Here is an 18,355-nt window from a genome sequence, read left to right on the forward strand (position 1 = left end):
GATCTTCATACAAGTGATAAGAAGATCCCTTGTATCTTTTTATACAAGAGATATGGTTGCTTTATCTGGAGGTTGACAGAACTCTCAAGGGCTGAATTTTCAAGGACTAATACCTTGGATGCAGAAGTGGGCTAACATGGCAGCTGAATGCTCTGTCTGATTTGAAACCACCAAAATCACCTGCCTGAAGATAGTTATGACAACGGGGCTACTCTGGCAAGTAAAAAGTACAGTCATGTCTGCAGCCTGGATTTGATTTAGGCAGGGCTATGAAACGCAGAATAAGGTACCAAGTTCATGCTTTGTGACCTTGCACACTGGAATAAGGTTGATTAATAGGAGATTTCCTTTCTTCCAACATGCTGAAATCAATATACCACTGGGATATGACCTCTTGCTCAGATAATTTTACACATTCACATGCAGACCCATCTGGAAGGAACTCAAGGGTAGATTTTATTCATCTAACATAGTGGTTAAAGCATGAACTTTGCTCCAGGCAGCAGAATAAGCTCCACCTTTGGCTTCTCCTTCATATTGAGTATTTCAACTAAATATTAATTTAGAACTTCTCTGTTCTCAGACACAGAATGGATCTTAAAACTTACCAACTGAAGTTGGTGATACTCGCCCACCCAAAACCTTTTCTATCAACCCTAGCAAACACAGCCTGTTCAGATAGAAGGGCACTAAAATTACTTGAGATGCTTTGCATTCCCATTTGGGTGCTGTTTGCAGAAGCAGTTAAGAGCAGTACTGCCCATCAGTGCTTGAGTTAATTCATGACCTTGTATCTTCTGTCCTGACATAGAGAAGAGCACCCAGACTGTCCTTCTTTTGACTACAGACCCAAAGAAGTCAATCAGTAGGCTGCCAAACAGATTTTAATGGGTAGATGCAGGGGTGACATTTGACATGATATGGGGAGATGCAGCTCAGTTGCAGGAGGACATTAAAAGCACTCCAAGTCACTTACTGGGTACTGCAATGAGGATTACACACAGTCTGTGCTGTTCCAAGTAAGACCTGAGAAAACTTCTCACTTCAAGTATCCTCAGTGACATACTATGTTCTTTTGATTAAAAGAGACTCTGCTTTGCTTATTTGTGTACTTTTTAGTCTTTATATATATATTTTAACTAGGGTGTTTTTTTATTATATCATATATATATTATATATATTTTTATATTTATATATCTCATTATATCTTTTTATTGTATTTTTTTTTATTATTACTGTCAGATTACCTAAGAAACTGGGATCACAGCCATTCATCCTGTCAGACAGTGAGTGAACACAGCTCTGAAGGTATCAGCTCATACTTATAGGTTTCATTTTTTTCTACATTTATCTGAAGTACTTCACTTCCGTTGTCCTCCTAAATCCAATTCCAAAGATATTTTAGTTTGATGCAATCCATACGGATGATGTGGGGAAACAATGATAATTTTATTCAAGTAGGCAGTTTGGCTGCAAAGAATAAATTTTATAATTGATTAGTTGAACACAGAGTTTGTTCCAGAAATGGCCAAATAGTGAATAATACCCCTGAAAGGGAGTATTCTGAAAGGCTGGTCTTGTTTGACTTTTCATACAGATCTTTTCTAGACATTTCTCGAAGTCAGTTTCAAATTTGGGGTGATGAGAAAACCTCAACAAAAGCTCATAGGTAGGATACTACCTGGAACTGTACTGAACACTGACCTGAAAGAGGAGTAGGGATCATCTTGGGAGCCTTGATGAAGCAAGAGAAAGATCCTTTTCTGTTCTTGAGGCCTGTGGTGCCTCTTTCCACACTGTGAATGAGCTAGAAGCAGGAAGAATTTGCTAGGAATTAGAAGAGCAGATGATGGAGATCTACCATCACAAGGCATGGCTCCTGACAGAGATATCAGTGATTTGTCTGATGTGCAAAGCACTACCCTGACCTCATTCCTTACAGAGAGGAGACCTGGGCAGAACTGCAGCTTGCATGAAGAAAATATTCTCATCCCTTCCAGAGTAAAGAGCTAAGCTAACAACACATAGTCTGACTTAAGTTTTTCCCCAATGCAGTCAGCTGTTCTGATGCACTGTTATTCAGGAAAGAGGTAGCGACAATTTAACTGGCAGTCTGAGGTGAAAACAAAGCCGCACAGCCTGAGCTGCCCCAACAGGCTCAACATGGAGGAGTGCAAGGAACAGGAGACATGGTCCTTTCCTCAGTCCCTGGGATTCACTGACCTCACTGACATTCATTCTCTGCTGCTAGCAAGGATATTGGCTATGACAAACACTTTGAAATCAGAAAAAAATACAAGAATGCAAATATTATTTTAAATACTTACTATACAGTTAACGGCATAATTTCTTAAATCAAATAGATTTTTTTCTTTTTTTAACAAAGAAGCATTTCTTAACTCTGGAAGCAGAAAAACGGACAAGTACATGACAGAAAAAGCACAGTGTTCTCATGCTGCAATTTATTAAAGAGCTATTTATTAAAGATGCAATTTAATTAAAGAGCTACCCTACTTACTGAAACCATGGATGAGAACTAAATGAAATAAAGGCAGCTCACCCATATACAGAGCTCTTCATATTAACCCTTGTGGGGATGATCCTTCCAACACAGTGCAGGTGTGAGGAATCTTCTTTGTACTGTCCAGAGAGTGCTGCTTCCTCCTTCCTTCTCTTGTCCTGAATGACCAGAGGGTGAATTCCAAACGAGCTAATCTGCCACTCCAATGTGTCCAGTCCCAGAACTAGTACTCCACAGCCGCCTGTGCTGGCCTATATGGATCTGCACAGCCATCTCCGAGACAGGTGCTACATGCATCCACATTTTCTTGAATACATGTTTTATATTACCATAAAGGGGCAATTAATGTTTAACACCAATGAAAAGAAAGTACTTGAAAGTACTCTAAAAAGGTGATCATCTTATTAGAACAGCTGGACAAGACAGTTATGCTTCCAACATGTGTAGGACTCCAAATTGCCTTCCTATGATTTCAATAATTGGAGAAAACATTAGATAACCATGAAATATATTTTGATTTCAATAGAGAAAAGACTAATCCCTCTAAGTGAGAGGAGCAAGTGCTTCCTGGATGCATAGCTGAACACAGATGAACACTATCTGATTTGTAACAGACCAGTAGTTTTTATCTCTTGAAAAATAAAATAACGAGGGGATGAAGGGATGCTCTAAACACTTTATTTCAGTTAAAATCACAGCATATTATTTGGTTTGATCAACAGTTAAGGAGACCAAGGGAAGATCTAACAAAACTGATTAATTTATATGGAAATTAGAAATCAACTTATGCCATTGCAGATAAAAGGATCTTATTAGTTTATCTTAATGAGACACCATCAATAGTGTACCAGTCACAAGCACTGTGGTTTACACACCTACTCAAAATCACTGTTATTCATTTGGGCTCCAAAGAAAAGGAACTTCCACACAGTAAAGTAGCTCAAAACATTACTCATTTTCATTGGTCAAATAAGTTATAAAAGCTTATAACACAAAATGCTGTGATACTTATTTACTGGTCAGCAGACATCACTCAGCTGTGTCATTATTTTACCATAATGTGAGAGAATTCATAATATTTGAAAATATGATATGCCAATTCAGCCAAGGAATGAAATGTTATGGATAATGCTGGAATCAAGAATATGAGAATATGTACAAACGTGAAGGGGTGCTTATACTACTTTATAACAATAACCACTTTTCTTCCTTTGACCAAGGTAAGAATTAGCACGTCAGTAAATTCTTCATGCTTTGGAAGAACAAGACTTCAGAGCCCTTAAAATCAGACTGCAGAAATAAAGCTGCAGGTCATTACTAAAAATTTGTGTGTCAGCAAACCCACAGATTAAAGGAGAATTTGAAAGCCTACTCTGGAGAGCCAAAACAGGTTTGGCAGTTAGTCAAAATTTTAGACAGCAAAGCTATATTTCTATAATTATTGATTTTATTTCAACAAAAATAAAATGCAAAAACTTACAAACATTTTGTATTTGCTTAAAAAACAGGAATTACATGTCTGAGTCTGAACTGGACAAAGATAATATAATGCATTTGTACTCAACAAGCATTAATGTGCCATTAGTGTTGGTTTTCCTCAGTGATGTACAAGTGTTGCTCTTCACCAGTAATTTGGTGGTTTTGAGGCAGTTTGAGAACTGGCTTTCCCTTATGTCCAGAACTCCAAATCTTCACATCAAAATATTACTGTTACACCTGAATCAAAATATTTCCTCTTTTGCCAACAGTCCATTTGAGGCAGACTTTTACATTATAGTTTTGAAAGAAGTATAGTCACAGAAAACGCTGCCTTTGATGTCTGAACAAAGATGAATCAAATTATTTTAAAATGCACTGAAAGATCTGAAAGAAGATTTAATTATTCTTACTCATTCCAATTTCCAGTTTTAGAGTTCAATAAATCTCTGCACATATCTTCCTTCAACACTATGTAAAGCCTTGGTAATTTTAAATCTGGATCATGTCCAAGAATAATAAGGCCAGTATGATAGGATCCTAAACTGGAAAGGGCATGGGATGCATCCCTTTTGTTTTCTGCAGTAAAAAATTTCAAAATTTTTCTCAGGGCTATTCAAAATAGCACTGAGACTCACTGTTCTGTTTTTCACCAGTACCCATAACCAAAGCTTTAACACCTTCAGAATGCATACACCTATCCAGGCTCTCACACCAGCCTGGTGTGGTCATTTTGTGTAGTGTACATGGTGCCTTCCTCCCAGAAGTGTTTTTCTTTCTGACACCCCTAAGGCACTTCAGGCAGATCTACCCACCAATGACCCAGTCTGTGCCAGTGCTTATTTTTCCTCTTGTTCACTGGTATTTCTGAGACACCAGGACTTTATACAAACCAAGCAGAGACAGCTTCTCTAGGAGAAGAATAATCTTCCCCTCTCCAGGTCCTCACAAACCCAGAGATAAGCAACCAGGATAAAACCCTTCTTTTCTGCAAGACCTAACAAAATGTCACAAAGTCTTCTGCTCTTTCTCAGTTAGCCAATTTTCTCTCCTTAGTCAGTAGCACTTAAATTTAAGTGGCAGTGTTCCTCTTTAAGATGGTACAGGTTATGCCTTTGCTCCATAACAATGTACAACCCCAAAGCTTCCCATTACATACAGAAAAATCTTTTTAAACTAAATGTTTATTTCTCAGCAGTCCTTGACTAAAGGTAACCACTGTTTTGACACTAAGAATTCAGTACAGTTAGTAAAAAATAAAAGGCAGCCGCTGTAAAGAAATCATAAATCTTTTCAGTCATCTGCAAACAAAGATAAGCATTAAATAAATCTTGCAAAATTACTGCAACCTTAGGCATTTTCTTCTCTTTCAACATAATTTTATGATTTTTAAAATATTTCCTATTAAAGCTAGATTTAAAATCTGTATTTCATTATCACGCAGTTTCATCTTGGTCAACTTTGCACCACAGTTGGCAGTTCTGGGTTAGTTTGAAATACTAGATGCAGTTATACAACTGGCTAGTTTCCATAGCTAATTCTGCTTTACTCTGATTTCCCAATTTTCCTCTCACTTTTCTGTAAGGTTTCCTCCCCCTCTGCCTAATATTTTCTTTGTATATATACTTTTGTCATCTTTTCCAGTGTTTCTGCTCTCTCCTGGCATTTTCCAACATCCGATTCCATCCTTGGGATATCCATTTCTCTGTCCTCGCCTTCATTTTTCCTATCCTGACTTCTTTTTCTAAGATGTGCCTGCTCTTTTCTCCAATGCCTCTTGCTCTCCAAACTTCAGCCTTCACCTCCTCCTCCAGGATTCATCAATCACTGCCTACATTCACAAGGATAACTGAAACCCCTCACACAACTGCCTTAGTATGTCCTGTATCCACTCCCGTATCCATACAGGAAAGTCTGAACTCACTTCAGACCTGACTTCCAGAACATAAGCTCTGGAAACTCCGAGAAAAGGCTCAAGAGCAGTGTTCTTGCACAAAGCATACTGTGCCACAAGACTGGTAGAGAAGACATGTCATGCAGAAGGGCATTCCCCCAGCTGCACTAACTACAAAGCACTGCTACTGTCAGCAAGCAAAGGGAATGGTGGGGATGTGTCCACCTGCAGACACCTCACCAGTCAGGGTGAGATGAGCAATCTGCCAAGCTCTTGTTAAACAGCCAGACCAAGGAAGTGACATCTGCATCTCCAGAAGATAAGGCATATGTGCTAGGGGCTTATGACACAACGTGATTTTGGCAACCAGCCTCCCAAGCTATAGTGGATAGCTGAGGATATTCTGCTGGTCAGTGGTGACTCATTTCTTCTTCCAGGTGACTAATTTCTTTTTCTACAGTAACAGTGATACTGTACCAGAGCAGTAGAGTATAATTTGGCATTTCCTTTAAGAGCTAAGAACTATGGTAAATGTGTGTTTTCTCTTCAATGCCCTTTATTCACACATAGGCTGTTAATGTCTTTATCATCTGAATCTAGTACTTTTCAGCTTGGACAGCTTCTGAAAACCTCACAGTATTCTAGAGTTGACAGCAACAAAGCAACAAAAAGGCACAAAAAAGCGACAAATTGGGAAATCTGGCACAAGAGTGTTAGCGTTCAGGAACACACATAATCACGGGATATGATTATATGCAGGTGCTTTTATTGAGAGCTCTGGGAATCGGGTACAGACCCAAATCTGACTCCGACATGGCTTTCAAGCTGAACGTATCTTATATTCTATCGTTACATAACTTACATATTAATTATTAAACTTATATTGTTCTATATTTCTCAGGCCCCTGACCACAGTTTCTCATGATTATTCTTACAATTAAACAGTAATTGTATTTAATTACTAAACAATCATCACATCTAACAATTATATCATTTATCATGTACTAGCTACACAGGTGCAGTTCTAGCAAGGTATAAGGCCTACATGTTTGCAGGGTGGTTTTTTTTCAGGGCCTACTAAGCTTAATTTTCCTTCTAACTCTAAATTTCCATTATTTTAAAAGCCTTTTACTATCAAGAGGACCTAAACTATTCAGGGGAATCAGCTATTCAAAACATACACTTTGGTTATACTTATATCTACAGTCATGAGCAAATAAGCTACAGAAAGAAACTGCAGGCTGGTATTAACCATTCCTGATGTAGGCATCAGGAAGAAAAAAATTCTTAAATCTCCAAACAGGCAAATTTCCTCTCACCTTCTATAGGCCCAGGGTTATATACTGTGTAGCAAGAAGCTGCCTGTCAACAAATGGCAACAAACAAGAACTAAGACAACTTTCACCTTTATCCTGCTGCTCATGAATCATCTGGAACTAGTGGGTGAAAGTATGACTAAGGTGGCCTTTAATCACTATACGTCAATTTTTCCTGTTCAATGTAAAAATGCTGATGGTAAAAAGAGCATGAGGAAGAATCAACATAGCTTTCAGAAATCTGTCAGATCATTTCAGTATTTTTTGTTTTATACTTTGAGATTTCTCCCCTCAGTTATACACCACACTTCTTAGATTTTCATTAGTGGGCACGCAGTGCTAAGAAGCCATGTTTATTTTTAGTGCCAAGAGTAAACACCGAAATCAGAGATGTTTTTGATTATTTCAAAGAAAAAACCCTACCAAACCAAAATAGAACAAAGATAATGAAATGAAGTGTGACTAGCCCCAAAATAAACTTTCAAAATTCTGAATTTGACAAATCTGCAACAAGCATTATCAATTGTGTGAATATTATTTTAAAAGGATAGAGACTTTATTAGCTGTGTATAGAAGTTGTAAGCAACTTCTATAATTATGTCTACAAAAAAGCTTTTTTTTTCTGGTCTTTCGCTAACATGCAAGTTTCTACCGGAACCAAGTAACATGCATAATAAAATGAAAAAAATATTTCTGAAGCAGGGTAGCATTATCTGTGGGGCAGAGGGAGTGGGCAGGGTGTTTCCCCACTGTAAGTAAAGATGACATTCTTCACAGCTGCTAAGCAAACAAGAGAAAGTCCATTAGAATCTGCAGACCCATGACACAGACTCTTAGCTAGTGGTACTGGTCTGAAAAGCAGGTAAGCCACATAATTTTACAAGAAACAACCTGTGCTGAATCCTTCAGGAAACGCAGCTTGGCAATCTACCTTCAGTTCAAAATAATGAGATGGCAGGAGAGTGATGGAGAAATAAGTCTTCAAAAACATCATGTAAGGGAATCCAGCTGTGCTTGTATAGTTTCCAGCTATTTAAAGGAAAGAAAAAGAGAGAAAAAACCCTCCACTCATAAAGTGTTGTTTAGAAACATGCAAACAGAAATATCCAATATCTTCAACTATGCATACCAAATATATTTGTATACCAATATAAAAATCCTCATGAATATTTGTTTCTACATGAAGCTATTAGATTTCATTGCTGCTGTTTAAATATTCAAATTTTAAAGAAACAGTTTTCTAAATATTACCTCTTTAGCATAAAGATGCTTTTCTGTGAATTTCCAATGCATAATAACAAGGAAAACAAAATATAGAGTTCATTTTGACTGGATTACGAGTCTAGCATCTCTTGACTGAAGATGCAACATGAAGGTGCTGTTTCCAGAGAGATCCCCACTGTCAGTCATCAGCTAATCCTCCTGATGTAACTGCCAGGTACACTTACAGTGACCTAAACCCTGCCTATTCCAAAGTTGAATGCACAGGCTCTTCTTGAAAATGGCTTATGTGATCAAAGGAATCCAACAGCCTTAATTTCAGTTAGACCCCTTTTTTCCAGTTTTATTAGATTTAATTGATATAGGCAACATTTCCTGCTGAGCAGCATAAGGTGTTTACAAAGAAACTATAGTATTGTAAAATCTACAGACCTTGTTGTAGAACTCAAACAGCTCCTGATGGCTAAATTCTACAAACACCTTTTTCAGGTTCTGTAAAGAAGAAAGAAAAAACAAATTAAAAAAAAAAAAAAGGAATAAGCATACTCTTTTTCTCTTTCCCTCTTTCTTTTTTTCTTTCTTTTCTCCTTTTCTTTTCTTTTCTTTTCTTTTCTTTTCTTTTCTTTTCTTTTCTTTTCTTTTCTTTTCTTTTCTTTTCTTTTCTTTTCTTTTCTTTTCTTTTCTTTTCTTTTCTTTTCTTTTCTTTTCTTTTCTTTTCTTTTCTTTTCTTTTCTTTTCTTTTCTTTTCTTTTTTTCTTCATTTCTCTTTTCAACATTAATTCTATTAAATCAGAATATGAGATTAAGCTATATGAAAGATTATGGTTACTTTCCTTCTATTTACTACTATGTTCTTCATATATGGATACGTCATTTAAGTGAAGAATTCAAATCTACCAGTATATTTATTCTCCTCCTGTGAAGAACAGTAATAAAATAATCTATGTAAAGAATTTAGTTACCTTATTTTTAAGTCAGACTAAAATGAAAGATTACATTCATCTTTCTAGCAGTCCATCTAAGTTCTGGTAAATACCATTTCACAAATGGTAGTCAGTAGTGTATTTGATTGAACTGGCACAGCTATTAATGTACTGCAGAGGCATAGAGCTGATATTTCCATTCATTAATTTAACAATTCCAATCTTAGCAATGTCACTGAATTTGGCACACCAAATGCAAAAGACCAGCAGAAGCCCTGGGAACACAGTATAGATACTGCCTGGTGCCTGCTCCTCAAAAGGAGCTGTAAAAGACACAGGAAAGAGATAAAATAACTGGGGCCAGCCTGTCTGGTGCAATTCCTCCTTCTCACTCTGCAGAAAGAAGGATCCCTTCCAACAATTTCAGGGCGGCTACAAAAGCCTAGAAAAGGACCAGTGATTTGCATGAGAGACCAATCTTCCCCCTCTGGGAAGGAACAATGCAATACTGTGAATCGTATGGTGAATACAAAATAAAACTACCGGGACAGCAGTTTTCTTTGCCATGACTCCAGCTGATCCTCCCTCCAAAGAGCATAATGCCATGACAGGGAAGTAAAAGCATTTTTAAAGGCTTTCTAACAGCTAAGAAACAAAAAAGAAAGCAAATAAGGGTTTTTTCACATGAGAAAGTGGGTAGAGGAAAGAAGAAAGATACACTAATAGGAAAGGGATCTACCATTTCAGCTGAGATGTTTGCTTGGCATTTGCCTTCCTAGAAGGATTTTGGCAACTGAATGGAAGGAATCAGAACTGAAAAGAGGAGGTTCAGCAAAAGGGAGATATCTTGTATCTTAAAAGTTTATCAGTCACAATTAGTAGCTTGGATCATTTCTTGAATGATTTCTGGAAGGGGCGTTTGCTGCATTTTGATATGACAGTTATGCAATGCCTCCAGAGAGGGGCAGAGAATGACCTCTGATCATCAGATCTTATTTCTCCAATCTCCGTGTCTCACTCAAGTTGGGCATCTTCTAGTACTACTTCAGATCAGCAAGCACAATCAATTCTCTCTATCTCTCACTAGTCTTTCACATTTTCTAACTACATTAGTTACTGTTAGAAGATAGAGTATGCAAATGAAAAGAAGCGTAGACCCTTGAATTCAGATTCTTTTTACACTTAAAAAAAACCCACAAAACACTCTGCTTTATGAAAAGAATGAGATCTCTCTTCCCATTATTATTTAATAATCATACTCTGATAACTAGGATAAAATTTATGTTGGATTGTGGCAGGCAAATGTCTGTGGAGATCTAAAAGAAAGCATGCCTTGTATGCCAGGCTGTATTTCTGATCTGGGGTGGGAGTAGGAGTGTCAATGGAATAGAGGTATAACAATATTGTATGAAATATGTTGTTTATCTGCACTTAATCATCTGCTAAAACACATTTGTTTCTATATGTAAAAAGCTGGTACATCTATTACACCACTTCAACAGAGAGTGGTGTACAAAAAAACCTATGCAGAAGTATGGCACCAGTTAAAAATGTTACTTTTCTATATTAAATTTCTCAGTAGCATGAGTCTGTTAAGGATGGTGGCAAATTATCATTATTATGTGGTAAGGAGTTCCTATACAAATTACAAAAACATTGTATCATAACTAGATCCCTACAAAAAAACCCTATGTCCCAGGTAGCTGATGGCCCCCCATTTCTAGTTGAGATATCCATTATTTACTTATTTGCTTTATTCTGTGTGAATATAAACAAGTGCAATTAAAACTGTGTGCCACAGGACTAGGTTACCATCCAGTTCTTCAATTACTCAGTAAAATTGTCTTAAAAATGACTGTATAGATAGAATATTGCTAAACCCCCAGAGCAGGCAAACTCCTAATATACTTAATGGAATTTTACTCAGATAAGCATATAAAATTACAAACCCCAATAATGTTTCAACCGTAACTAAAACACAGGATGAAAAAAATCGCTTTCAGCTTACTTACTTAATTAAATATCACTGTGTGCAGACAAAGCCTTAACCTATTTATGAAAAGTACAGCTAAGCTGACTTCTTTTATCTGCACATACAAGTTTTCAGATGTTGCCTCTGATCTAGTATGTGTTTCCCTGACATAAATAAGAAAACAGCAATTTGCTGGATGTCTAACTTCTCGTCTTTTTACCAAATGTATCATTCTTTTTTCCTCTTTCCTTATAAATATCTTCCCATCCCTCACCTTCACACTCCTCTCCCCATCATTTTTGGCATCTCATTTTCTCTTTCTTTTTATCATCTTGATGTGAAAGAAAACTAAATTGAGCAACCAGAAAACTAAACTGAACTTATTCCCATCATTATACCTTGTCAGTCCAACAGTTTTTCTAACTACATCCCAAATTTTGCTGCTATGCCACTATTAACTCCTAGCTCCTACTTATGAGTTTTAGCATAGAGTGTGACAGTTTCATAGCATCAGAGAAACATAGCTGAACATGCTATTCTTATGAAGACAAAGAAATCTCTAAAGTACCAAACTTTCATTCTTTGGGCTGCTTTGAAAACAAGGACACAGGCTTTTTGTCTGATACAATATCCATGAAGGGTGGCAGGGACTGCACTGGAGCAATATGGTCAATGAGTGTAGCTAAAGAGTGTGTGCAGAACATTAGCTAAATAAAGCTCCTGTTAAGTTCAGTGTCTTCATCTGTTGTAAAACATGACAAAGCATTGCATTTACTACCAGAAAGGTATGAGTGAATTGCAGATGTCACTAAGAAAAATCTTTATAACACTCTGAATTCATTGCTAGGAATACGGTAATAAGCTTTCTACAATGTGTGGTTTAACATGTTTGACCATGCATCACTAGTGAATGTATTTTAAGTGTAAGAATTAGATTTTAGTGCCTTCATACATCTAGATGAAATCTGATTTCATTCCACCTCTTCTCTCACCCTAGGGTTGTATCAATTTACAACTTACAGTCTCCTGAGAACCATGAAATTCTAATGAGTTTAACTGATTTGGGTTGTTTTCGACCCTTAATTATCTTCTCACTTACTGTCTGCTATTATTTTAAAAGACATAATATCTTCATCAGTGTCTAAAACCAAATTTCCTTTGGGGTGGAAGGGGGGGCAGGGAAGAAGAAAGAGAAATGAGAGGAAAATGAAGATAAAACCTTTGTATTTGCTGTCAATACTCTTATGTAATCCTAACCAAAACAGCTTTCTGAATGTCTGGCTAATTCTACAAAATAGCCAGTCTTTTAATACACACTTAGCTTACAATCACCACCAAACAGGCAAATTTAATACCTGAACATGATCATCAGCATAAAATGATGAAGACACAAATGTATGTAAGAGTCTCTAATTTCCCATTATCTTGGCTAACTATTTTAAACACAAATACCTCCTTGCTGCAAAATGTTTCTGTGGAAACCAAGCAAAAATTATCTCCTTAAAATAGTTCAGAAAACAGAGGTAAATTTTTGGTTATAACCGAAGGACTGGGTTTTGCTTTTAGGGGGTTGGTTGGTTGATTTGTTTTACAGTAGGTTTTTTTTAATACAGTGTTCTAAATATTCATATTTTAACATGCTACTGTGGAAGGCCTTATTACTAATGACGGAGTTTTGCAACCTTACATACTACACAGCTATTCCACACTTTTTAGTTCCCAACCCTGTATGTAAGCATAGAGTAATGCACTAGAAGTTATAAATAAAAGCTAAACTTCTGGTTTAAAGCTAACTTGGATATAAAAAACTGATACTACTGTTCTCAACTGCAAAGCTATAACTACTTCAATGACTTTGAACAAATAAATGCTAAGTATTTTGAAGCAAATGGAGAGATAAGCTGAATTATGTATTTATAAGCTAAATCTCTACTGATAATGATATGGTTCTGTGACTGAGCACATGTAAAAAAATACAGTATATTCAGCAAAGTTTTTTAATAGTAACTAAGTGAAATAACATTCATCCAGTCTTCATATTCTAATATAACCTTTAATACTATCTTGAGTCACATCTCCATTATGTTTGAGAGAGTAGTACTTGCTATTCATTCTCCAATTTATTCCTATTAGACATCCTTAAAATCTCAAATATAACAGAATTATATGTATAACTAAGCTAATCAGCTTATGGACAAATTAAACTTCATTCCTAAACAGACCCCAGTTTATTCTTACTAGCATACATTTCCCTCTGGGCCTATCAATTTTTGGGCTACATTAATTCAGATATCCTTTAAACTTGCTTGGACCCCAGAGAACTATGCATTCACCTAGGCACTTACTACTTACAGCCCTTCTTCTACTTTTAGCTCACAGAATTAAAAAAAAAAATAATTCTGTTGTTTGGTCACTAAGATCAATTTTAAGAGCGTATGCATTAAAACAGATCAGCATCTCTTAGAAGCACACCTGTTTGTTAACTCTCTGCATATAAGAGACATTAATTAGAACTTCTTCACACTCTTACAGCCGTAGATGGATGTAATTCAGCTCAGGGATTCATCAAAACACTGGGAGTTAAATACAGAGTAATATATTCCTAATTAAACTTCTTTCACATCATCAAAAAACGTGACCCTTAATCTTTTTCCAAGCTTAACTCCATTTGCAATACCAAATTACTATTTTTGAAGATAAAAAAAATAGTGTTTTATAACTGAATTACACACATTTAAAGCTTCAGTGTGTAACTGTCATAAAATGTAAGATACTAACCCACTCTTCCTGACCAACATATTAACATCTAGTTCATAAACATACTGCATTCTACCTTTCAAAGTTGGATTTCTTTTTCATATCAGCTTAAGAAATTCAAATTCTTTGTGGATTCAGGGAGATCAAGATCTGCATAATCTAAAGATGTCTATCCCTCTCTTTGCAATCTATATGTAAGCATCCTAACCAAAGGTCTGTGTTGATTCCTGAGATCTAACCAATGTGTTACTGGGACTTATGCAGATACATACAGATAAATCTTGAATCTCACTCCAGCAGATTCAGGATTATTTAAATATGTTTGCATGGAATGAATAAACATGTTTGCAAGAATGAGTGTATTGTCCAATCTGGTAATAAGGCAACAGATTCTACAGGCAATTGGAGACCTAGAGAAGACCTGACATACTCCCAAACTGCAATAAGAAATGTCAGTCACTACCATTTTCATTACTCTTGTTCCTGTCCATCCTCACAAAAATATCCATTACTGGCTGAATGAACCGATGCAAAACTATAAACAGGAAATGGGACAAAACTACTAAAAAGACAACATAGTCTGGGAAGATCACAGGACATTAGAGGCAGACAGGTCCCTTTTTTCACAGTACGTAAGAAAAATGCTTTTAAAACAGAGAGAATTATCTGAGGAAAAAAATCCCAAAACTACAGTTTTCACCTCAGTACATTGTGTCAGAGTAAATACCATCTTGCTAAAGAAAAGAGAGATTGAAAAGTCTTTTTTCCCCAATAGCTGTATCCAAGAAAAGTGTTCCTAGCAATTTGCATTCCTATAAGTACTATCATTATATTGGTTGCCCTTTCAATGATACTTTTGCATGGAAAACCTCTAAAAACCATAAATCTTGAGATGAGGGTTAACACTTCTGTGCAGATTATGTTAAATACACTTTTAGAAAAACATCACAGTGAACAAGCATGCTTTTGGGAGAAATGGGTGGTAGACATGTTATCAGTGTATGCCTATCACTTAAAAGCATGTCTTTTATATTGATACTTCCCTGTATGTTGCAGGTACAGAAAATGGCTCGTAGAAGAGCTATTGAAAGGCTGACTTGCTTTGTCAGTTCGGTATTTGTATTTATCTTCACATGCCCTTTACTTTTGGTAACTATACACACTGCACAAGCTCCTGATTGACTCCACATGGATTCAGTCACTACGAGCAGCAAGCCTCCATCCATGTGAATGTTGTATTTTCAGGATTAAACAGCAAAACATGCAAAATTTCCAAAAACAGTATATCCAACAAAACATGTTTAAAAATTGGTTCATTCACTGAAAGGCTGCTACAAATACTAAGAACGTCACAGATTAATCTGAGAAACACAGGTCCTAATAATTATTATTTTCTTGTTTCATCTCTCACCTAATTATGCAAATTCTACTGTACTCCAAATACTGCAGAAAGCTCTCAGAAGAAGCAGTCTTACTAAATATTTAAAAAGGAAACCCACAAAAAACAAACAAAGAAACAAACAAACAAAAACCAAAAAACCAAAACAAAATAAAACAACCCCACCCAAACAGCCATTCTTCCTATTAAATTTCACTATATCAAGTTTGGATGAAAGAGTTCACAGGACATCATACACGCCCTAATGGTTGCATACTGCTTATACTGTCTGTAACTATCAAAATACAATTTTCTTCTGTAATCAGAACTATACTGTGATAAGTGGTTTTATTCCTCAGAAGAAATTAAATTTTTATCTCTCCCATTTTGGTATACCTCACTTGTCACAGAACTTATGACATTTAAAAAATTAAGTTCAGGAATACTGCAAGGAAAACCAGGCAGTTGTGATTCTGTGTTTCTTTTATTTTCACCAGGGCTAGCTTGTGTAAGTCTCCAGAGCCATGAAGACCAGTGAGTTCGCATTTCCATTCTAAAGATAGCTCACATCAAAACTGACAGAACAGTCTTATATTCACCTCAAATAATAAGGAATTCAGTTTTCTTCTTATTACTGTATTCACAGATAACCTCTGCTGAAGAAACAGCAAGCCTAGGCATACTGGCACCAGAAATGCTTTCAAGCTTTTCTGACCTCACATGTTCACCAGATTTGACCACAGCTGATGCCATTTTGATTTGATGCCCCATTAAATTTTACAAACTATACATCAAAAAGATGTCACTTAGGTATAGTTATGAAATATTTTCATTACTGCAACCAGAAAATAATCAAATTCTAGGAAACTGACAGAACTGAGTATAAATATTAAGTGCCCGGTATTGTCATCCACCAATTTAAGATTACGAGCTTAAATGGCAAACAATGCACCTTGGGTAAGTGTCTTGCAACAGCAAAGCTCAGCTCACAGCATCAAAGGCAGACCGAAAACTCTTTGCATCTAGCTATACAATGGTCAAAACCCCCTATTAGCAAGAAGAGCAGCGCAACACCATGCACCAAGTGTTTTAAAGAGCTTCTCACACAGCTTGCTTGCAGCTGGTTTAATTAACTTCGAGTTACACATATTTTATGTTCTAATCAGTAACATATCCAATGCTGGGTCTAAAGCTGTATTTAAAGGAAGCTCAAACTCTCATCCAAACCACTTAGGAAACCACCCCTTTGTTCTTGTCAAAGAGACAGATAAAATCTCATCTGTCTAGAGAAGAAACCTGGGCTGTTATCATCTGCATCCACATCTAAATCTACAGATCTGGCAGAAATATTATATGGTGATGTCATGCAGATGACTTTTTAAGAAGGATTTTATACCTGCATTTAGGAATGGAGGAAGCTGGCATCTTTTTGAATTATTACCTTCTGAGCCTACCTGGTTCAGTAAGAAACTGCAATGCTGTATTGTTTTACCACAAAGAGCCTTCATTACTGGAACACATGAAAGTATCTATTGTTTCTACAAGGCACAAGAAAAGCAGCTGGGTAAAAGACGCCAGCAATAAGAGGAAAGACCTAAGGAAGGTCAGATCCACATGAAATCAATGTAACTGATGTGAAAACATATTTCAAAAATCTTTTTAAATATTTACAAAATGTCGAGATTAGATAATCTGTAAATTGGTTTTTGGTTTTGTTTTGTTTTGTTTTATTTTGTTTTTGTTGGGTTTGGGTTTTTTTGTTTGTTTGCTTGTTTTTTGGGGTTTTTTTTTGTTTAAAATGGGTCAGTTGGAGTATCACAAGTTTGGATTTTTTTAGGCAGATCAGCAAAGATAAAATGTTTGGGGCTTTTTTTTTTCTGTGCTCAAGAGATGCTAGTGGCTGTCAGCAAATATTTTTTTTTCCTCCAGCGGGCAAATCCTTCCAGCAGCTAGTAGCTGGGGGCTTCACAAAAATCTCAGCTGCTGAAAGACAGGGAAATCATATAGGAATGAGGGATGTTAACTATCAATCTAGTCCCAAGCAGGATCAAAGGCAAAACTCTTAGGGAATAAGGTTGTTTGTAAAGTAATGCATATTTTATCCTTTCTTAAATTTACTTATTTTTATGAGGAAGTCACCTACTTACTATTTTTAGTGCATTCTAAAGGTAAATGTATCCACAGCTTTCGCTACAATGCTCATAATTTACAAATAAGTGGTGGTATCTCTTCCTTGCCATAAGCAATCCAGCAAAGCCTTGAACCAGAGCTACCTGTTTGTATCAAGAACACACTGATGTCAGAGTGCGAACAAAATTACATTGCATCACTAGCCTGACCAAATAAACACTGACATTTCTCAGACAACAAAACACAGTGTAAAACTGGAAGAGGTTATTAAAACCAAAGCTTCTCAAATTAGACAAAAAAGCTTCGCCTTTTTACAAGAATTACAAACAGATTATATGGTCTTTTCATTACAACCCCACAAAATGAATACAAATGTGGAAACAACCCCTATACTACAGAGCGACCAAGCAACAACTTTCTCATTTGCCACTGAAGGTTACACGCATTCTAATGACAAAAAATTAGCTATTTTGGATTTCAGACAATGGAATTTCAGTGATTTTGCTTTACTACTTTTGCTGACAAGTTATTTAAAGCTTGATGCAGTGGAGTGGTGTGAATTCTCACTGCTTACTGAAAACTGGACAAAGTGCTAAGGACTGAAAGTACAAATTCTGTATGTTTTCACATACACCAAAGATGAAATGAGATCTCTCACCTGCAGTTTCCTTCAAAGCCAGACTATGAACATAAGTGTGTAAGTAATATCCTCTCAAGAAAGAAAAAAACAATTTTTGGCTAATGTAAGCAACTCAAAAGAGGAATTC

The 18,355-nt window shown here is 36.3% G+C and overlaps 1 protein-coding gene across 8 annotated transcripts in view; it reads right to left on the bottom strand.

The window, feature by feature from the left end:
* COMMD10 (COMM domain containing 10) overlaps positions 1 to 18,355 on the bottom strand; it is a 155,074-nt gene that overhangs the window by 36,839 nt on the left and 99,880 nt on the right. For 4 of the 8 annotated variants that reach the window (XR_012053105.1, XM_030259075.4, XM_002189759.6 and 1 more), the window contains 2 exons: positions 8,861 to 8,920; positions 6,636 to 8,236 (listed from right to left, as the gene is read on the bottom strand). The exons of the other annotated variants lie outside the window; for them this stretch is intronic. Coding sequence is in view for 3 of the 4 variants with exons in the window: in XM_030259075.4 (XP_030114935.1) it covers positions 8,198 to 8,236; positions 8,861 to 8,920 (99 nt within the window). In the remaining variant the exon portion in view is untranslated. Of the gene's footprint in view, positions 1 to 6,635; positions 8,237 to 8,860; positions 8,921 to 18,355 lie in introns of those variants that run through there. 8 annotated transcript variants of the gene reach the window in all.

This window comes from Taeniopygia guttata, chromosome Z (assembly GCF_048771995.1).
Source record: "Taeniopygia guttata chromosome Z, bTaeGut7.mat, whole genome shotgun sequence".
Classification (NCBI taxonomy): Eukaryota; Metazoa; Chordata; class Aves; order Passeriformes; family Estrildidae; genus Taeniopygia; species Taeniopygia guttata.